Source organism: Macrobrachium rosenbergii, chromosome 41, assembly GCF_040412425.1.
Source record: "Macrobrachium rosenbergii isolate ZJJX-2024 chromosome 41, ASM4041242v1, whole genome shotgun sequence".
Taxonomy (NCBI): Eukaryota; Metazoa; Arthropoda; class Malacostraca; order Decapoda; family Palaemonidae; genus Macrobrachium; species Macrobrachium rosenbergii.
In genome coordinates this window covers 82,220,607-82,243,935 of record NC_089781.1, presented here as the reverse complement: position 1 = coordinate 82,243,935, position 23,329 = coordinate 82,220,607, and the positions used below count along the sequence as shown (strand labels likewise).

Genomic DNA, 23,329 nt, shown 5'->3' with positions numbered 1-23,329 from the left:
TCTAGCACTGGGTGGATCCAGAAGAAAAACCTAGACTATGATCACTGCCACAACGCATTGCAACTGCTAACATGTGGATAAGTCCCTGAAGCTGAAGAAAACTTCACAAAATTAGACACTTCACACCTACTTTACACAGACAACTTAGCAAGCAGCATGTCAAGCCCCTTACACATTACTTTTCAATTGCCCTATCATAAACATCTACACTTTCTGACTGTGTGCTTATTTTTGACCTACAAGAATACTCATCTGTTACCTTAAAATAAACATTTAGTTCTAAGACTCCAATTTTAATCGTTCTTTGATGCAATTCCATTTTCTATCCTTCCTCTCCCATGGTCTAGCTAAAATTTTGTGAGCATTTTCTCCAACAAATGGCTCTAAAAATAAACCAACTTCATCCTTAGACTCTTCTTCCCCTATTAATGATCCTGTCACTTGTCATACTTTCTCAATCACAAGCCTATCATACACCTTTGATTAACTATATAATGTCATACCTTACAATTCTAACAATTTCCTCTGTGGTCATTCATTCCTTGAGTCTTTGGCACCCTCAGTGCAAACTCGAGACTTATCACTTTCACCCTTATACAAACAAAATTGTTTCTTTTCCCACTACTTCAGATCCCTTTCCTTAACTAGATACACCTTACACACCCTGTCTGCCACTCATCACTTTTCACTACTGTACCATATAATCCCATCAACAATGGTGTCTTTCCATGAGTATTTTCAAACAGACTAAACATTTCTAATGCTATGTCATTCAGCCATGCCTCTCCTCTATTCCACCTTTAAAAATAAAAATGCTTACTCCACAGAAACAGAATTGTATCTGCTCCAGAGAGCACTTCTCCATTTCCATCCTTCATTCAGAATTCCAATCCCCTGTACAACTTACTTTCTAGAAAGCACTTACTCACCTGCTCCCCCTCAATCTAGAAAGCACTTACTCACCTGCTCCCCCTCAACACCTTTTTCATTACTTTCTTCCTTTTTCTTTATCAATTTCCTCTTTACTACCTTATTCATTCTCCTGTATTCCTTTCCAGGATTTTCCCTTTTGCTTTATAATTGTCCCGCATATCTTTTCTTACCCTTCAACTAAACCTCTCATCTCTTTATCCCACCATTTATAGTGTTTTAAACCCCTTTTTCAATCCCTCATATATCCACAATCTTCCTAGCTCATACTCTGACTCCTTAAATTAACATTATGTACTTGTACATGACTGCCACTAATGTCTCGTGAACCCTAAGCCACTTTTTTTTTCTCCTTTTTCTCCTTGTATTTTAGCCTTATCATCAAACTTGTCTCAATTACACATACAGCCCGTATTTCACCATCTCATCTTTGACTTGAAAATTATACTCACATTCAACTAAATTATAATTATATTTACCTTCAGCCACTCTCATCCCATTACATCCATTAACCTTTCTTCCATTTACTCATACCAATGCATTACCCACAAAGTTTTCATCAACGTTTTCTCTTTCCCAAGTGCATTTGTGAACATCCTTTGTTGGAATCATCAAACCCCCTTTCAAACATATTTCTACAGGACACTCCATTCTCATTCACTCAACTTAACATATCCTGTAACCCAAGCCAAGCACAAATTCAAGACTCACAAAACCCCTTTTTCACTCGTTCTTTTCTGTGCCTGGATATTGGCATTATCAAAACTTTCTTCTGCCACACTCAATCTACCCATGCATCACTTGAACTAACTCATTTGTATTCTTTCACCAGTCCCCAGTGTCTTCTTAGTAATGCACATACTACTTGCCTAGCTCTACAACTTTTAGCTACCCAGAACACAGTCATTTTGTCCTTCCCACTCCAGCACACAATAACTTATACCTTGTTTCCCTAAGTGCCAAGACTCCAGCATTCTCTCTTAAGGGGAGCGCACGCTTACATAGAAATAATGCCCCGATTTTTATGAAATTTTTATGTTATACATATATATATATATAAGTTGATGTTCCAGAAAAATCTGAGAGTGATCAGATGATTATTTTGGATTTTATTAAAAATTTAAAAATTAAAAATGATTCACCTCCATTTTTAGAGCTATTGCAATGCGGCTTCATACACACAAAGTATATCATAGTATGAAAAATATAATGGGAAGAGTTTTTCTACCTTTCCTTTTTTTTTTGGATGGGGGCAAGGGGGGATTTTCCCCCCGAAATTTGTATAATTTGATTATCACGGGTTCCTCGTCAACCTAAGAAAAAACCTAGCCCCAAACAAATATTCGTCTTTCTTTCCTCTTTCCAATGGTATATTTAACTTTAAAACTGGCCTAAAAATAAAAATGTAGTTCGCGTTTGAAGTGCAAAAAAGTGAAAACAGAAAAATTACCGTAAAGATCAACAAGTGGTTTTTTTTGGCACTCGTGGAAAAACTTATCTTAGAGCATTATTTTGGTTGATTTCTGGCTCCAGGTCACACACACCCCTCTATAAAAAGGGGTATTATTCGCTCGAGGCAAGGGTATCATCAAGTACCGTACCACCTGACTCATTGTTGCCTAGTTTGAAACTAGGAAACTAAAGTTTAGTAGCTACCAGGCTGATACTCTTGACTCACTTTCAGTCATTTTTTTCACCTGTTTGGTCTTTTTGGTCTTTGGAGTTTGATTTGCAAGCCTTTTTGTCTCTCGAATGAAGAACTTTCTCTATACTTTCACTTGTGCCAAACAGATGTGTTAGTAAGTTGAATTTCTCACAGCCGAAGTTGTGTTAAATTTCCTCAATATTTATCTCACTCAATTGATGATGCTGAGATTTTCCATTGCTTATTCGCTTTGCTGGGGCACTAACCGTAAACCTACACGATTGGCACTTCATTAAAATATCAGTATCCCATCTACTGGCAGAGACTTCGACCTGAACTCTACCCCTGTAATTTCCTACCATGCACCTAATACCCACCACTATTCTATCTAACTGAGATCTAGATACAATGAACTTGTCATCATATACTCCCTTTTCATCATCCTTTATTCATTTCATCAACTGTGAGCGTATTTTTGAAGGTGAAAGTATATAGATAGTATTCAGAGTTACTGGATGTAAAAAAAAAAAAAAAAAAAAAAAAAAAAAAAAACACACACCGCAAATAGCGAAAAAATTGGGGGCAACTGTCTCTTAGACCAAGCATTCACCAAGCCCTAGGGACAAGCCATTGTTGTTGCCAGACGTAGGAGATAAGGTGATATAAAAATCAAAATAATTAATAAATTAGGGGAATAAAGAATAAAGGAAAAAATGACAATAGTCATTAGGAGCCAAAAGTCAGCCCTACCTCACCGTGTGGGGGGGCGGAGGCCCAAAACCCCATCAATTTTAATATTTCGAAAAAATGCTTTGGTCACGTGATAACGAAGGTGTTGCTCATGTCTTACGGCCATTTAACCATTTTTTTTTTTTAATTTCAAAAATATTCATCAAAAATCAAAGAGTGCACTCCCCTTAATACAGTATATCAATTATCAATCATTTCTTCTGCCTACATCCATAAAAATTCAAAACATCAAGACTTGTGCTAATTCAATTTCTGTGATTTTGGGGAATATTGGTACAAAAGGCTGAAATTGTGTTTACCACTAACCTCAGGAGAAGAGGCTAGGGTATTTCCTCCTACCAAGAGGTTAATAACAGAAAATGGTCATGGAATAAATATTTATAGCAGACAACTAAAGAGACGAGCCTTCAAAATCTGGCAAAGACAAGCAAGCAAGAGAGGTAAACAGGAAAAGGAGGAACTTAAAATGCAAGTGGCAAGGACACATAATCTGGGAGGAATGGAATAAAAATCCTAAGACACAGCAGAGAGAAGAATGATCAGGATAGTGAAGTGGATGAAGAATGATGACAAAAAAGTCATAGGGACATAAAACCAACTGTAGAATATAAATCTGGGATACTGACAAGAAAGAGGGACCAAATTGTGAAATTAGAACTATTTACAAAATGAAAAGTGGAAAACATCAGGACCACAGGGAATAAAGAGTCATTTGTTAAAAACAGCTGATGGAAATCTAACAAAGGAAGTGATAAAAAGAATTTGACAAGAATAATATACAACAAAAAGCAAATTCACTCAAGTGTGAAAATTATAAAGGAATAAGCCAGCATGAAAACAGATACTAGAAGAAAAGCTATGAAAAAATGATTAAATTGGACGTCTGTCAGTGCCTTTATAACAGAGGCAGTTTTTGTAAGGAGGTGACTAGAACAGACACACCAAAAGAAGAGAAGTGATTACCACATACAGTACTTGTGAATTTAGAGAAGGCATTTGGCGAATACCAAGACAAGCAATTACATGAGTACAGTATTACGAAAGCATAGATTACTGGAAATATTCAGTATATAAGAAAGATTTGAGACAGACAATGTCCAACAAGGATCAGCACAGAGTCCTTTGCTATTTATCATAGTAACTGAAGAAACTACAAAGATGCTAAATGAAGATGACCTGATATTAACAGCAGATTCAGAGGAAGTTATTGAAATTTTTAAAGATGGAAGAGTGGAATGATGAGAATTACAAATTGATGTAAACAAAAATAAAAAGCTTGTGCTGTGTGGAAAGGAATAGGCATAATCAGCATACAGCAGAAGAGGTGTAAGGGCAAATTTAATATTAGAAATCAGGTGAAAAGGAAGTCACAAGATGTTCAGGAATGTAAAATATAAATATGAAAAATGGAATTACCGATAACCGGAATCTACTGGAGAAGCAAATGGAGAAGAGGTGGAATAACAAGGAAAGGCTGGGAGAGAGAGAGAGAGAGAGAGAGAGAGAGAGAGAGAGAGAGAGAGAGAGAGAGAGAGAGAGAGAGAGAGAGAGAGAGAGAGAGTGTGTGTGTGTGTGTGTGTGTGTGTGTGTGTGTGTGTGTGTGTGTGTGTGTGTGTGTGTGTGTGTGTGTGTGTGTGTGTGTTATAGAGAGAGGGACTGGGCTGCAGAACAAGTAGAGATAAAAGAAAAGACAAAGTGGAAAGAGATCACTCTACTTCTGGTAAGTAAGAGTATCCCATTAGTCAATAGAGCAATATTTATTGTGTACTAGTCCATACATCCAAAAAATGGACACGGAGATAATGAAGTCTGGAGGGGTGTGACTGTAAGAAGCTAGGAATCACAGCAGGAATACATTGTGAAAATCATACTACAAATGAGGAAATACCATAAAGATGCAAGGTCAAGAGGTTCTTGATTGACTGATTATGAAATTTAGGTCTTGAAGACCAAGCACCGGAACCCATCAGGATTATTCAGCACAGCAATGATGTTCAGATTTTTTTAATATATATATGAGGAGTAATTATTTTAAGTACATACTAGATTTAAGTAATTATTTTAAGTACATACTAGATTTAAAAGTCCAATAGGACTAAAACCAGCAGAAAGGCCCAGAAAATCTTAGGGGAAAGGGCACAGATAAAATCTTAAAACAAAAAGGAAACATCGTAACAAAAATGATAATGAATCTCTCTCTCTCTTAGTGAATACAGTGATGAAACTTTTTTGAGATCCTAAACAAATACATTCTGAGCATCTTAAAACTTGAAATTCACTATCTTCCCATGCAAAAACTTTTTATACTACAAGCAGAATAGCTAGGTTATGTTTTCTCCTGAATTTTGTTCCTATAGCATGCTATTGTAGTACTTTAAGCATTTTTTTTTAACTAAAATGTCATCAATAATGCTTTTTAGAATCTTCAGTAAAAAGAGATGTAAAATTTTATTTTTCTCCAATTCAACAGCAAGAAAGTTGAATGGCAGGGGCTTCTTATAGTACTACTTTTACTATGCACGATGGAAAAGATTAGTTTTGAAATACGACATTTAAAATCAATTTGTATTCTGTCACATATATGGCATATATTAATTCTGTTTATCAATGGTAAAATTATAACATTTGGTAGCTACATAAGTGTACAACAACATTCATTACAAAGACAATATATTCATAGTAAGTAGAACAAAGTTTGAGCAAAATACGTCTTAATTAATTAGCTGGTGCTGAACATACTGCTAAATTTGCTTTGGAAAACCAGAGCAAAGCTTAAGCAACATATGTCTTTAACTAATTTAGCTGTTGCCGAACATTCTGCTAAATTCACTTTGGAAAACAAATGTCTTGTTATAGCAAGCTCTGCCTAAGAATACCTGTCAATGGCGCTGGCAGATATTTTTCAAGGACAACATAATTCTAAATCAATGAAAGTAAGGTAATGTGCTGGCTTTAAACAAAAAGTCCTTGTTGAAACTACTGATTAATGCACCCAACGTAAATACTTTTTCTTTCCTTTCTACTTTGCTTCTAGCAACACACTTAATCCAATGAGTATGCCACAAGTTTCTACTTGATGTTGTAGCAGTGATATTAATTAAATTAGCCTCATGGTAATTTACTGAAGCCCACAATTTCAGAGTAGGGGGTACTACTAACAGCAACTACAACAAATATTATTGAAAAACAAACCATAAATATATATATACTCAATCAGAAAACATGAAATTTGTAATTTTCATTTCATGAATAACCATCATATCTCTTATAAGTACTTATCACAGTTAATATTTCCTCTAGTAAATCCTTATATGAAAAAGATGTAGCACTAATATACAGTATAGGACATGTTGAACTAATGCAGCTACAAAATGCATCTGTCATTAATAAGCAGTTTCATGCCATTATACATAACTTACCTGCCCACATCGCTGTCATAGGAGTCATCTGAAAAAGCTTCATCCACACTGGAAGTTGGTGAGTGGTGGACTTTTTTAGAGGGTGAAGGATGGCAATGTGAGGCCAAAGAGGTAGTAGGTGTGGCCTGACTTGGAGGTGGTGGTGGTGGTGGTAAAGAAGGAGTAGGATATTCCTCCTCTTCACCATCCATGGAGGTATAAGAATGATCTTCACTTGGCGATGAGCTTATTACCATCATACGGGCATCACCAATCTGAAAGAAACTGGTATGTGAGGCCAATGATATAGTGGATCCTACAGCAATACAGGCTCTAAAGCTACCAGGCAAAGTACCTTCTATGGTTTCAAAATGAAAATACTAAAAAGACTGCTGGCTCTACATATACAAATTTCTTGCTGTTCATATATGACAACATTTTTACTGCAGCATGCATCCAAAAAATCAAACACTTGAAGAATATATTCTCTTAGATAAAATTCTGACACTAAGCATGCACCCAAACATTTTATCACTAAAGGATGCTTTCAAGCAAGAGATGAGAGGTAAGTTCCAGATGTTTAACAGCTAGGTAGGAAGACACTGTAGGAACAAATTTCAGTAAATTGCAAAACACCCCAATACCACTAATCCAAAACTGTACAATATCAAAACACTGTTAGTAAACAGTACTTACCTAAAAAAAATTAATTTTTTATTACAAACCCATTCATCAAGAAATGACCTTCAATTCTGTGGGACACATGCAAGTGCCAAAAACATAAAATTCCACATACAACAGTTCTAACATGCATACTAGGCCAACTATACTGTACTGCTTGAGATGCAAATCAATGGTCCTCCTCCTATTACTATACACCTATAAGCATGAAAGTGCAGCCTTTCTCCAATTTTTTTTTTTTTTTTCCCTCCAGTTGGTTCCCACAAGATGCACTTCTAGTAGTGGGATTATTGGTGTTGCCTGTGTCCCAAATACCTGCTCATGTCTACGAGAGGCGTTCTTTTGTGCTTTGACTGTTGTTCTTTTTGGTGATCTTTCTTGCGTTACAGTATATGCTTGCTTCTGTGATGTGCTTGGAATATTGTGAGTTAATCTGCCCGAGCTTCCTTATGCAGTAACTACAAAGTGATCTGACCTCAAACTACCTGGCTAGTTCAAGATGGGTCTACTAATATGAGAGCAAATACCACAGAGAGCACTAAATTGCCTCTTCAGTGTTAATCTGCATTGCTTCCTCATTTACTTAGCAGTTTCCCTTTGGTATCTTCCCACCTACAAATTGATCCTACACTTGCTCAAATTTTTATTTCGCTAAGTAACTTCATAATTATAATTTTTATACAAAGTCAATTGTCAATTGTTCAGATCCTCTAAATAATGTTTCATAAGATCTTTCTCCAATAAGAAAGGAGATTTTCCAAAATCCAGTGGTCAAGAAATCTTGTCACCACTAAAAATTTAATAAGAATAAAATACAGCCACAAAGAACTTAGGAGAAAAGCTTCAAAGGCATAGTGTAAGTACCATACTTTTGGTAGTCTCTTTCCATTCAACTCAACTTAAACTGAACTGCACTTTCCTTTCTCGCTACATTCTGCTTCCTTATTTTAACTGTATATGTACAAATGTCCCTACACACATAAACCACTAATATAATACACTTAATAAGTTACAATCTCTTTCAAAATCATTTCCGTCATAAAACAGAAAAGACACGTAAAAATTTCTCAGGAACTAGGGGGGGGGATTATTTATTTTACATCTAAAGACAGTGAACCAAGTCAATTTGGTTATCTGTTCCACTGAAGCATCCTATTCTCTTTAAAGTCAGCCATCATATTTTTACCATTTCTTAACAAATATCCCTTGCAAAAACCTACTGAAATAAAATTTTAAAATAATTTGTATTTTTCCTAGGATATAAACCATAGCTTTCATAAATGGAATTTCTTGCATAAACACAAAATGAAAAGCATTCCCCAGGAACTGGAGAGGTGTAAAAATGTGCATATAAAGATGGAACAGTTACGTATAATTACAGTACCACATTAAACTCTTAGGTACTCAGTTCGTAGTAAACATGGATATTAACTTAATGCTAGAAAAGTCCTAAACCAGGAATTGTTGGCTTTAAATATAATATAAATGATACAGCATGCATATGACTGCTTAATTTTGATATGACATGAAATTACACAAATTTACTCAAGCTGACATGAATGGCTCTAGTATGTAGGGCTCAAAGATATTTTGTCAAGGGCTTTACTGCAATGTCATTAGCATCCATACACTATGTAAAAGTTCTTGAAAATATGATGCAAGGCACAGTAGCTTCATAGCTTAAAAAAAGCTTTTATTAACAAAATACAGCCATTTCATATACTGAAGCATAATACTTGCATGTAATGTTTAGTTATATCAGTATCTACATCAGTATTAGACACTAATAGTCAGCAACTAACCAAACTGAACTCTTTCATAACACCATGCGCAATTCTGAAAGACATATCACCCCCATTACAATACGAATATCAACCCTATTACAATATGAATATCACCCCCAATACAATATGAACATGCAAGTAGTATCTCATGCATCTGCAATATATTAACCGCAAGCAGTTGCTCTTTACCTCAGTATGTTTTCTTTTCCGTTTCCTCTTTCTGCTTGTATTTTCTTCATATAAAACAGATGTGTCTCTACCTTCCCTTAATCGGGAATATGAAACTGCAATAAAAAATGGACTACATTAGAAACCTACAACTGACACCATCTGTCAACCTGCAATAACACACAATTAAATCTCTAGCTGCAAAAGAATTTTTTTACTAAAAATTAATCAATTTGGATCATTAAAAAATTACTTGTGATTCTTACGGTAATACATAATCAACATTTAAACATTACTTCTCTGTAATCTGTTTTCAAGAGATGACTGTTTGAACTATGCCCAACTAATGAAAATGCCATATTTCTCAGCAAAAAAAGATGCTCCAACCTTGAAGATATATCCCAATTTTGGCTATAAAAATTTTAAAAAACAAAAATACGATTGCATTATTGCCAATTGATGGCTTTGCTTTGGTTGGTGCACTGCATGCACATGACTGTCTCGGTACATTAGTTTGGCTTTGTCTGCTATGGCATACTAATTATCGTAGTTTTCCAGTTCATTCATTTTAAACTTGTAATTTTTTTTTTTCAAGTTCACCGATTTTAATATTCAATGAGCTTTCCTCAGTTGACATATCAGTGAAATAAAAAACCTTGAAAAGATTACCAAGTATACTAATGTATATTGTATAAACTGCTTAGCCACATTCCTATAGAAATTTTCTTTGCCATCTCAATACACAAATGGATGGGGCTACAACTGGTGCAGTATTTCAAGATTCTGGCAAAAATGGATGTATGCTTATTCAAAAAAATTTTTTTAATCTCAGATAAAGGGAAAACTAAGGACCAAAATATAATATACTATAATTACAGAATAACATTGTATTGCAGTTACACTTAGTTGAAACACATGAATATGACATCCCAAATTCAACAAAATAAAGATACAATGAAGATTAAAATCCCCACAAAAATATTAAATAAAAATAAAATCCCCACAAAAATATTAAATAAAAAAAAATTTCAATCTTAAAAATATTAAATAAAAAAAAATTTCAATCTTGAAAACCAGAATATATTTTGCACACTGTTACCATTTGTCAAAAGTAACACAAACATGATTCGAACATATTTTATAAATCTTTATATAGCAAGCAAACATGTTTTATAAATCTTTATGTAGCAAGATTTACCAATATGGGAATGAAATTTTATGGGTATGTGTATTTTTTTTACATTTTTTTATTTACTTTTTATACCCTTCATTCAAAGCTCATATACAGGAACTCTGATTCTAGCAAAGATAACCTTTCTCTTAGGGCAGGATACACCTATGAAACTGTAACCTTTGGCATCTAGTATGCACAGTATATTTCCTTTCCATGATGTATTTCTGGAAAAATATGGCATCTTCATTGCAAGAAAATACAGTAAATACTGTATAGTTTAATTAAAAATTTTCAGCATGAATAAAAATATTAAAAGTGCTGAACTATAGATATAAGAAAATTACGGGTCTGGCAATTATTGTATCCATTACAATTTCATTCATCATATTTATACTTCAAAAAATTAATTTCAGTTCTAGATTTCTAATGACAAATTTTCAGCATGAATAAAAATATTACAAGTGCTGAACTATATAAATAAGAAAATTATAGGTCTGGCAACGGTCTGACCCATTACAATAATATTAATCATATTTATACTTCAAAAAATTCATTTCAATTCTAGATTTCTAATTAGAAAATTTTCAGCCCGAATAAAAATATTAAGAGTGCTTAACTTTAGAAATACAAAATTATAGGTCTGGCAATTACTGGATCCATTACAATTTCATTAACCATATTTATGCTTCAAAAAAATTCCTTTCAGTTCTAGATTTCTGAGGTTAAACAGCTTTACGGTTTGATAACATGCTGTACAAAAATGTTCTCACGCTAGGCAATACAGTTTAAACTTTAAACATCTGACACTAGCATAATGTGTCAATCATGTCCAGTCTATTCCTATAAACTTAATTCTTTTTGTGGAAAGGAAACAAAATTGTTATAAAAATAAATAGTTTTTCCTGTGAGGTGGTGAAAAACTTTCCTTCGTAACTTGCATAAGACTGGGATCAAATACATTTGTAATCTATTATTTGCAATACTTGTTACAGGAATATTTTCTCCTGAGAACCACCATTACAACCTCAACTTAGAAAGTTTAATGAAGTGTCATTCAGCACTAACTCTAAACTTTGAAAGAGAAGTTAGAATATTAAAAGAATATAGCAATAAATTTTTAAAAAATTAACTTACGATTGGTAGGTGTCAGAATGCGAGGTCCATGCTTGAGAGCCAACATTGCAGCTGCTGCATCAACATCCTCACTGTGTACACCTGAAGGTGATGTTCCCAATCCTGTAGATCCAAGGGTATCCAATCCTGCTGATGAGGAGCCCAAACGACGTGCTAAGTATGGGAAGAGCTCAGGATTAGGAACATTTGCTCCTGCTGGTTTGGAGGAACTGACAGATACTGTTTCTGGACTAGCTGCTGCTCTTTGGGTACTTCCTTGACTTGGACTATTGAGGGTTTCACCCAACTGCCTGCTGAAAAGAGACATGGGCAATTACTACTTTTTATTTTTGTTTCAACAACATAAATCAGATTCTAACAGTCTTCTTCCAAGTACCATCATTTGGCCATACAAGTAGATCTTCACTACTCTAACACCACTCAGACCTGAGATGTCCCAGATTAAGGAAAATGACAAATTCAACTTCATGTAATATCTGACCTGAAGTTTGTTCTAAAGTATCACTATTTTATCATATACTCAGTGTTCTGTGCAAGTGCTAGTTTCCTATTAGAATATTAGGCTATATTTCACACATCAAAGTACATTAAGTACTAACATAACCTTTCAACACACTGAATACTTTTATAGGATATTACTACATATTTATATTCACTCAAACATCAATAACAAAAAATGTGTTCTGCAATGATGAACAAGGAAGAAATGGGCATTCTATTACAGCTGGACAAACTATATCAAAACTACAAGCTAAGAGTCACACACTCATCAAAGTAAACTTTTATCATGAAATACAGGCCTTTTTCAAAATAATCACAGGCAGAGTGTTACTCAGCTTAAACCTAGAAAACACCAGCTGAGAAAGATTCTTATTACTTCTAGTCATTCTTTATCTTTTGTCAGCTGATTACCCTTCCTCTCTCATTGAGAACTGTCATTGTGTGTTTCACAGCTATTCGTACACAACAAAAAAATCTTCCACATGTTTCTAATTGGCAATATTCAATAGTTTTAGCAGGTTACATATCATATCCACAAGTGGGCTCATATGTCAGTACTGTAGTGGGTATTTTTTAATATTAATTGCTCATCATTACTTTACTGATTTTCAAGTGCATATCAACAACCACAACTGAGAGAATTCTTTTATTTTTCTTTATTTCCAGTCATCAGCTGAATTCACTCCTCTCCCAAAACTCCAACTATCAAGACTATGCTATGCACAGCTATTTGTATGGAGCAGCAATGTCAGAAATGGTTTTGTCAACATCATACCATGTATAATGTATTTAAACAGCAAATGAAATAAATTACAAATAAATGTTAAAAAAAAACTACTTTCAATAACCACTAGTTTAGCTGGTAACTGTCAATGAATGTGACTGGTTCATATATCTGAGGTAAAATACATATTCAGTTTATGTACTGTTATAGCCTATCATGGTCCATTGTATTTTAAATGCTTAAAATTACATTACTTTGATGTGTGAACTGTTTTGAGGAATACAGCTAATCCTTTTGCACTGCAGTTTGGATATGGCATCTACATACTGATTATCACTACAGGGGATGCACTTCTTTCATTCACTAAATCTATAACTAGATTCAAATTAGAATAAATAAAATATATAAATACTGGAAAACAAGCCTAGTGCAACCAACACTGTGTGGTGACCACTGTGTGCCATGTTTCCAAAGGAGCTGGATTACTGGTAGGTGGGTTAAGGAATATCTACTGTACTAAAAAAATTACTGTCAACAATTATTTTAAAATATGTTACCTCAGCAAACATTATCATGGCTCAAAACTTTTACAGCATACAGTTAATAAGTACGTAATTTATCCTGACAACCAATTTAAATACCTCTTGTAAGACTAGCCTATGGGAATAGCTACTTTATACCAGCTAATAGGTATCACTACTCTACAGTAAAACATAAGAATGTTTTGAAAGTATTCTTAAAAATATCAAACATTACAAATAACAATACAAAATCTATTCAAAAGTGAAGCTCTCTAAATCTAATACTAATACATCACAAAATTTAAAAATTAGAAGTTTTCCAAAACAATGCTTTGTACTACTTATTAACCAAAAGTACTCTGCTTCTAAAGGAATCTATCAAACTAAAACTTACTTTGGTACCCAAATGTTTAATCCACTCCCTTACTACACAACCAATTTATGAAACAATCTTCAAAACCTTGCGTGTTTTCCAAATGCAAATATATATAACGTTTAATTAGATTACTAATGTGACCCACCTACACAACACTGGCTTGTTAAGGAAGGCTGCTTTTGTGGAGACCATGTATATGCGATCCAAATTGGAGTATGGGTGGAAAGGAGTCTTGCTCAAAGCTTGCAGGAGGTTTGGACGATACGCTGGATCTACCATCCATAAAGACCCTTTTCCCAGATTCTGTCAAAAGATTTTATTTTACTAAGTGCAAAAGAATGAACATGTACATGATATAAAAAAATTTGTCATCACACTTTTGGTCAAAAACAGGATGCCATATAATTCTAGCTAGACACACCAAACTGAAAACTTTAGAATTAAAATAATACTTTGCATTGTTCTAGCCCAACAATAGCACCCATTCAGATTACTTTTATGTGAAACACTGTCATACAAATGCAGATACAAAATTACCAGCAATACTTACTGGTGCTTTTTCAACTTTGCGGAAACATTTGTTGAGTGACAGGTTGTGTCTAACAGAATTTTTCCAGCCAGTTGGGGCCTTTCGAAAGTATGGGAAATGTTCCAATATCCAAGCATAGATATCTTTTACTGGAAGAGCTTTGTTATTTGAATCCTCAATAGCCATGAAGATGAGACATGAGAATGAATAAGGAGGCTTGGCTTTTATGTGGACCTGAAAGATATAAATTATTATACTTATTCATTCAGGTATTCAGCATGCCGAGTTTAACTTTTAATAACAATCTATAGTTACTAAAAAATAACTAATCATTAAGTTCAAATCCTACAGAAGGATGACTACAATTCCAAGTACAGTTCATGTATACAGTACGAAGTGTCACCCCTTTTGCTTTAAGAAAAAAAAAAAAAATTAGGTTATCAAAATCAGCTTGTCACATACCTGAGGATTATAAGGTATGGGTTGAGAACGCGAGGGCTGAGTATGAGGTTGATCATTTAGTGTTAATTCCCCAGGCTCTAGGGCATCAGAGGATTCATCCCCATAATCACTTGTTGGGGATTCTGCTTTCACTACTTCAGCTCCATTCATATCACCTAGACCTTGACTGGGTTTCACAGGGGATAGTGCGGTACCTGGAAAGATAATAAAAACTATAACAACATTCAAATAAAAATTACACCTTTCCATTGAGGCAAACTTGACTCATATCTCTAGGAAACTTTTTTTAACTTTTTTTTTTTTTTTCAAAGGGGATGCAAATAATACCAAGAAATATTTTTGATGATTTTTGAAATTCAAAAGATTGTCAAAATTCTCCATTCTAACTCATTAACTGATATTTCAACAAATGATTACTTGACTCAATGAAATGGACACAGAGGTATGTGAAAGTAACTTTTCTTGTGGTAGACATACAGAGCCTAATATTTATTGCCTATGCTAAATTACCACTCTCCTAATTAAATCCTACACCATTTAATTTCAGGTTTTGCAGAACAATCTGTTTTCAATCTTCATGATCTTGTTCTCTTATATAGACAGATATGATAGAAGACAGAAAGACTATGTAGAGTGATATGATAGAAGAAAGATGAAATGTACAAGACACTGTTGCATTATGTCTACCATTCACCAAGATTAGCAGATCATAGATGCAGCTCACTTAAAACTCACTGCTGTTGTGATCAAGGGAAAATACAGCTGCTGGTTGATGCACAAAAAAACTATCCTAAAACCATTCACAAACAAAATACCCATAGAGAGAGACTTTTGGCTATTTGTCTATATATCTCAGACCTACGTAGGTAATTTTCTTTAATTTATACTAAGACATGTATCTACTTTGTATCCAATGTTTAATAAAAATATCCAAAATGAATGAGATTAATTCATTTACAAAACACAAAAAGAATAAACCATTCACTATCATACTCATGAAAAGTTCATTTGTAACATTGTGCATAATTTAACATATATCACAATTGTAATTGTTACAAAGGCTAACAATGTATTGCACAGACTTATCTTTACAAAAGACTCGAATGAAAATGGTCGCTCTTACAACTGCTGAGAGCCTTGTAAGTATAACAGTAACATCTTTCAATTCAGTAAGATTCTACTACAATATCATGCTAAAATAAAAATACAGCTGAAAAGGGATAAGGCCAGAAATTCCTCAAATACACCAACCATAACTGTCATCATGTACTGTGGTTTTATGTGTTAGTGAAAAAAAAATTGCCAAAGAGCACTTTTATAGTCAGTTGAGCAAAAGATTTCTGTATTGCAGAATTATTCTGAGGGAGTTTACCAAACTCTTATTCACTCTGTCAAGTACACATCCAATCCAGAGTAATTAACCATCCATTTTGCCTACAGAAAGCACACCTATTGAGTCTGGCACCAAAAAGGTGGCTTTTACACCGCACATCTTATGAAAAATACTTTTCCATTTTTAGCATTTTGGAGACATTCAAAATGTGGCCATCAATGGCTTACAAGGGAGGAAATTCTACCTAATCCATGAAGGAATCCCAGTTTTCTAGAGGATTCATAACAATTATGAGGTGCCCTTTGAACTGAATAACTAATCTCATAATAAACCCACTGCTTCTCTAAATTTCTAAAGTTCTCCTTGTGGCAGCAATATCTTAAAGATTCGCAACAAATTCAAGACTTCAAATGACCGGCTATCAAACTGCAACATCACCCAACACCAGAAAAATATGTTGGCTATTCTATAAGAATAAGAACTCCAAGAATGTTATGCTGTTTACAGTTATCGTAGCGTAAAAATATAAAATAGTATACCATGAAAATTAAAACTCATAGGACATGTTACCTTAAAGCTATGTACTGCGATGGTAAATGTCATCTAACAAAATTAATTGGTTGTCGTTCCACCAATAACTACTTTAAAAAAAAAAAAGTCTACAGTAATTTAAAGGCTCCCAAGTGAAGAGAAAGTGTATGCCCACCAAACTGTGATGTTTCTGTAATGAGGAAAAAACACCCTCGCACAAAATAAAAACGAAAAACTAAACATTTGTCAAAACTGTAATGTAATGGTGTTTGAAAAAAAAAGCACAGAAGCAATGCACTCGGGGAAAACTTATGACCAAAACTAAGAGATGGAAGACTAACAGGTTGCATTACTTTTAAAAGTACTTTCATCGTAAAAAGATATATATACAAATAAACACTTTAATATAACTGTAAAGCAACTTTATAAATGCCAAAAAATCAAAGGAACAAATGCGAGTGAAATTTCAATCACTGTAATGCGACATAACACTGCGACGTAACACCTCGACATAAATATTATTTTATAACGTTCACATGCAACCTAAAAATCTCGCTATTCTGCAATACTCATCTCTTGAACCTATACTACTCATCAAGTAAACCTAGAAACGTTTAGGTACAAGGTTTGCAGTAATACAATAAAAAAAAATTTATAAAAATGCATGACCACAATCCTATGGGCAAATTTCTGCTCTAATTACCAATGCCAAAAAAAACTCAGTGTACACATAATTACTTAAACCCCTTTGATGAGCCTTGTTAATGTTTAAGTTATCAGAACTACCAACAAAATAGGTGAAAATTCGCCTACTTCGCCAGGCTTGAAAAAAAGAAAAACACACACACACACACACACACGAGAATTTTGTGAAATGAATTAAAAAGAGGTCATCACACTGAAAAAAGATCGAAAGATCTCGAGAAATTCCAAGTCTAATTTAATGGAAAATATAAAAATCCAATAGTGAATAACCATATATAAATACTGAATAACAATGACATCAATACCACCATATCCAGAAAGCAACAATAACGCTTCTTTCAGCTGAATCCATACATTAATGAGGAAGGGAGCGAGAGAGAAATTAATTTCAGCAAGGAAATTCATACGATTATGATATTAATCTCTCAAAAGATATAATCAATATTTAAAAAAGCAATAACTGAAGCTTAATCTACATATACAAAACTAAAAGTTTTTCAAATGTCAGAAGTAATTAAAATTCCACAAAATGAGAGAGAGACGGAGAGAGCGAGCGAGCGAGCGAGAGAATTATCACTGCCGTCCCCGCCACGGGGAGGTCAAATTACAAGAAGATCGATGCAATAAATCAGTTCCAAACCGCCACACACTTCTGTCACACGAAAATACGTTTAAGAGAAATCCTATATAAAAACACCCCACCTTCTAATTCTTAACTTCAAATTATCAATTACGACGCGGGCAAATATGCAGGTAAATTACCTCCTGGTCCTAATTACATCAACCAGCGGTGCCGTAAAGTGTCGGATCTATTAAAGAAAAATCTTTATAATTGCTGTAATCCATCGGGATGGAGGTAGAGGGGGCGACCAAACAAACGAACGTGGGATACTGAATCGTGAAACAAGAGCCCTTAAGGCACAAGTGGAAGAGTGGTAGTGGCAGTTTCGCTCAGGGCCAAAATCTTTCATGTCCGAGTGCCTGGGTGTACTATATGTATAATACACAAACACACACACGCCTCATCTAGGAAGGAGTGGCTCCCGAAGGTGCTACCCTTTTTGGATATGCATTTTCTGTGAAAATGCGAAAAAGACTTGCGTGCCGATGGCGTCTAATAGCTTATACTGGTCACCCATCCCGATTCTGGCCAAACCCGTTGTTGCTGAGTTCCGCCGATAAGACGCCCGACGGTATAGCGAATACGACATTTCCGATGAAAATAATGCACAAATCGTAAAAGAATCCTGATAGCTGCAAAAAAAATCTTTCCTGATGCTGTAATGTATTGATAACATTCATAATACATGAAAGAGTCAACCGTTACTTTCTTTCCACTTCCCCAATTTCCAGACAATTGTATTACAGCCTCAATTCTTGTTTCCAAATATCTTCACATAGATAATAAGTTATTTTCGATAGCTCTGAAGACGTTTCAGTAAACCTTTTCACAGAAAAAAAAACCGCTGGTACAAATAAAACAAAAAAGCCACTCTTTTTCTAATACATGTGAGGTTGGTGTGTTACACAAGTAGGCTACGGTTTTTGACTGGTATTAACACAATTAAGCTTTCCCAAATTAATTTCTATAATCATACACAAAAAACCTGCTTGATCCATGAGGGCATTTTACTTCATAAAAATATAAAGTCGGTTAAGATTAAATACGTGGAAATGCTTTCCAAAAAAATGCAGCATAATTTATGACAGTGCACGGAAACATGAACTACATACTGTATATCAAAACGAGGGCCGTTTTCTCTTGGGTATGGATTCATTATCCTAAGTGTGGCCACTTCTCGATCTGAAATGAAGACTTTCAATTTTTCCCCCTTGTTCTGGAAACGAGATGCTTCCTAAATAATACCATCCGCTATCCAAACCTTTTAAGTCAAGGTAATCTGCATAAAAATAAGATGAAGCTAAAGTTTATCACAAATCCGAAAAACCATGGAAAAAATAAAGAATATCCCCAAGAGTCAATAGTTAAAAGTGTCAGTTAAAAGAAAACTACAAAAGTTACTATCATGAACGGAACAAAATGTCAGGAAACTACCACAAAAGAAAAAAAACGAAAACCTAGCTAGAGGGAAAAAGGCACAGCAAGTATTCTGGAAAGAGCTCGGAGAAGACAAGTGTTGGAAGAACGGAAAAGGGGGCAGAAAGGAAGGGAGGGGGTGCTGTGGGATAAGAGCAGTGGGAGAGAGAGAGAGAGAGAGAGAGAGAGAGAGAGAGAGAGAGAGAGAGAGAGGACATCGCTGAGATGGCTGTGGCTGTGAGTATCCATATATCACCTCCAAAATTTAATATCTCCCGCGAGAGCTCCCGACATGACTTCGTCTCTTCAGCAACCTCCACCCAACCACCGTCGCAACCCTTTCCATCTATATACACACACACACACACACTCTAGACAGTTAGAGGGAGACTGTGAAGAAGTATAGTCTTGCTGATATATAAAAGGGGCCGTGGAGGAGAAGGAAGGCAATCAAAGCAAAACAAGATCAAAGATGACGGCAAAAGCATAACAAAAACAGCAAGTTTCATGTAAGAGAAGGGGTTTCTGACATACAGCATTAGTAGGATAAGACTGATATTCAGCAACAGGAATTTAACTTTTGACCATCACACTCTAGTATGTAATTCTTGAGAGAGAGAGAGAGAGAGAGAGAGAGAGAGAGAGAGAGAGAGAGAGAGAGAGAGAGAGAGATGATGAAAACTATTTCTTTCAACGGAAGTTAAGTCACATAAAACTAAATGAGAAAACAACCATCAACTACAATAATGATACAGAACTGACCAGCTTGTTATAAAATTTAATTGTATTAAAAAAAATGGGCGTTAAACGATTGCATTTGATGAAGAAAAGGTGCTATACATAAAACAAGACGCAAAACAAACATCCTTTATCGTTCAACTGATTTGGAAATAAAGAATGTCAATACCATCCACAACACAAATTATGAAAGGATACAAGAGAAAACATCCAATAACAAGAGAAAACATCCAATAATAAAAAGTTTTCGAAATGCATTCCTAATGCAAAAAAAACTTCTCTCCGGGAGCATTGCGACTGATTTAGTGTTAGACACATCTTATTGTTTTAAGGTAAATAACGCCGACAAAGCAAACGAGAGACGATAGTTAGAAAAAAGAAAAAAAGGTCTGCGATCTTTCCTGCCAAGATTTTACTTTGCCCCAAAACGAGTGTAGACGAATAGACTGGATATCTCCGTCAATGAAGATCTAAGCATAATAGCCTACCTTTGTACCAAGTTCGACTGTGTGACGGGCAAATTGAGGGACAACTAAAGCCCCACACACCATCCCTGCTCCTCCCAACTTTCTCGATAAAAAGTTATCTACTTGAACGCTCCCGACCATATCCAATAACAAGAGTATCGAGATATTCACAAAAAATTCAAATGTGGTTGGGGTTATAAAGATTATCTGTGCAAGTACCGAATGGCAACAACATAACATTCGTAATCTGAATTTACTGGAAAATATAACAGCGTCGCCGCAAGGACATACAAAAATGTAAACGTTAAAATTTTGAGAATATATCTACTAACGTGCTCAGCAATTCAAAAGAAACGCAACACACTGTAAAACATTTCTAATATACAGTATATAAAAATGGCTTACACGAGGGCACGCGCGTGCATACTTATAAAATACGATTTGATTAATAATAAACAAGGAGTCGCCGTCACACGCAAGAGCCAGTAGTAACTAGGCAACGATTTGGGATTTACCCGAATGACCCTAATTACCAGGGCAATATACTTCGACCATGACCAGGGCAAGCCACAATACAGGGCATGAGGGTCGATTGGATTAAGTCTCCACTCCTAGGGAACAATGAGAGAAATAGTATAATCCTTCTCCTCCTAATTTCCATCATAATGACCGCATCATTCACTAAAAAATTCAGCGAAATATAATAATAATAATGGAAAGAGAAACCCACAAGGTTCCTGTGTATAACTTGTTTACTTGTAAATATTTACATATTACTTTAATCTCGAGTACTTTCAGGTCCTAACTGTGATCCTTTTTCAAGAGATGTGAAGGTAGTCAGGCTGGTTCAAGGCCCAGCCTGACTACCTTCACATCTCTTGAAAAAGGGTCACAGTTAGGGCCTGAAAGTACTGAAGATTAACGTAAAATGTAAATATTTACAAGTAAACAAGTTATACACAGGAATCTTGTGGGCTTCTCTTTCCATCTTCAGAAGAAAAGTGAAAGAAGTTTTTGTTTGGTTAATAATAATAATAATAATAATAATAATAATAATAATAATAATAATAATAATAATATGTATTTCGCCGAAAAATCCAGATTTGAGGTGTAAAACGATAGCTGTGGCACCGAAGTTGCAAAATGGACATACAAACTAAAATTATACTTCAACAATCAAAATTCCAATGAAAACGTCATTTAATGCACCTGTTAATAAATGAAATATAATGTAAACAGCTCTAACTACAAACATTTAATCTCCACATAAAAAACATTTATGCAAGAAATGCGCATACACTAATTTACAAACGTATAAAACGATTGGCTTTCTCATTGTATGGCATAACATTCGATCGACACTATAGTCAAAATTTACCTTACTGTACACACACACGCCGATTTCAGGGATTTAGCAGGTAAATTAATTGGATGGGATGTTGTCCCACCAAAGCAATACCCATATAAAAGCATATGGGTGCGGAACAACGTATGGAATAGATATTAAAACTACGGATTTCAAAACCAGTCAGTTTTCGGATGACTGAAAACCTTATAACGAAAGCTCATTCCTTTGATGAACTTGGTTACTATCCACCCTCAAGAAATCAAAGTTTATCAAATATCTTTAAAAGTTTTCTTTAATAAATAAATGGTTTATAAATTAACTCACGACGCCTTTGCTACACATCATGCTAAAGAAAAGGACCCTTAATTACGTACGGAGCAAAGGGGGAGAACCTTTCCGAGCACATGAATGTCGCACAAGACGTGGCCTACAAGCAATAGAAAAAAATACAGGATCATATGTAATCCTACGAGACCCTTACGTTTTCCCCGTAATATCATATGCCTCAGGCAATGACCATAAATTTCATCCTTGCTGTAATAAATCGCATATCAAAGGTCTTGCGGAGAAAGAAGGATAACCCTCACAAAACCTTGGAATATTGTTGATATTCTTTCCTTCAGTGCAGTATAACACACGGTACGACTCAGTCTCAATTGCCTAGTATAGAAACCCCGTAAGTACGATGTACCGAAATTTATAGGAGGAGATGCCGTCTTTACAGAAAAACCCGCGGTAATAAATTTGAAAAAAACTATATAAAAATCGGGTTGTAACTTCTAAAAGGAGCAGCAAAAGGGAAAAGAGAGAGCAATAGAGTAAGGCTGGAGAACCAGTTGGTATGAAAACCACGAAGAGGAGGCCGGGGCGAGTGGAGAATAATCTATAGGGTATCCCAAGAGAGACCTAATGACGTCAGGTGCTTAACCTTTATTACAATCATGACTAACTGCTTCGACCAAACTACTCTATCATTAGTGTTTTCCCTTCCTCGTGACTCCCCCACATTCTCTGGCCCTACTTCCCTCCTCCCAAACGGTAACATATCGAGCTCACATTCTCTGGCCCTACTTCCCTCCTCCCAAACGGTAACATATCGAGCTCACATTCTCTGGCCCTACTTCCCTCCTCCCAAACGGTAACATATCGAGCTCACATTCTCTGGCCCTACTTCCCTCCTCCCAAACGGTAACATATCGAGCTCACATTCTCTGGCCCTACTTCCCTCCTCCCAAACGGTAACATATCGAGCTCACATTCTCTGGCCCTACTTCCCTCCTCCCAAACGGTAACATATCGAGCTCACCCAAGTCTTCAACCCGAATCGACACTCCAAATTTTTACCATGAGGTTTCATTGAATTCCCTTTGTCGGTCATGTGTTCACGATTCA

At 35.2% G+C, this 23,329-nt stretch overlaps 1 protein-coding gene and 1 long non-coding RNA gene across 11 annotated transcripts in view; one reads left to right on the top strand and one right to left on the bottom strand.

Moving 5' to 3' along the window:
• LOC136826935 (uncharacterized) overlaps positions 1-12,999 on the top strand; it is a 334,539-nt gene extending 321,540 nt beyond the window's left edge. Inside the window, exon 11 of one of the 2 annotated variants that reach the window (XR_010849758.1) lies at positions 12,832-12,999. This is a non-coding gene — a long non-coding RNA (uncharacterized lncRNA). The remainder of the gene's footprint in view (positions 1-12,831) is intronic. The other variant, XR_010849760.1, reaches the window with a different exon arrangement.
• The window catches only part of CHES-1-like (Checkpoint suppressor 1-like), a 176,249-nt gene that overhangs the window by 5,218 nt on the left and 147,702 nt on the right, over positions 1-23,329 (bottom strand). For 6 of the 9 annotated variants that reach the window (XM_067084513.1, XM_067084515.1, XM_067084516.1 and 3 more), the window contains 6 exons: positions 14,778-14,971; positions 14,337-14,549; positions 13,932-14,089; positions 11,665-11,957; positions 9,378-9,472; positions 6,745-6,998 (listed from right to left, as the gene is read on the bottom strand). In XM_067084513.1, the coding sequence (XP_066940614.1) occupies positions 6,745-6,998; positions 9,378-9,472; positions 11,665-11,957; positions 13,932-14,089; positions 14,337-14,549; positions 14,778-14,971 (1,207 nt within the window). The remainder of the gene's footprint in view (positions 1-6,744; positions 6,999-9,377; positions 9,473-11,664; positions 11,958-13,931; positions 14,090-14,336; positions 14,550-14,777; positions 14,972-23,329) is intronic. The other 3 variants (XM_067084521.1, XM_067084520.1, XM_067084522.1) reach the window with 1 other exon arrangement.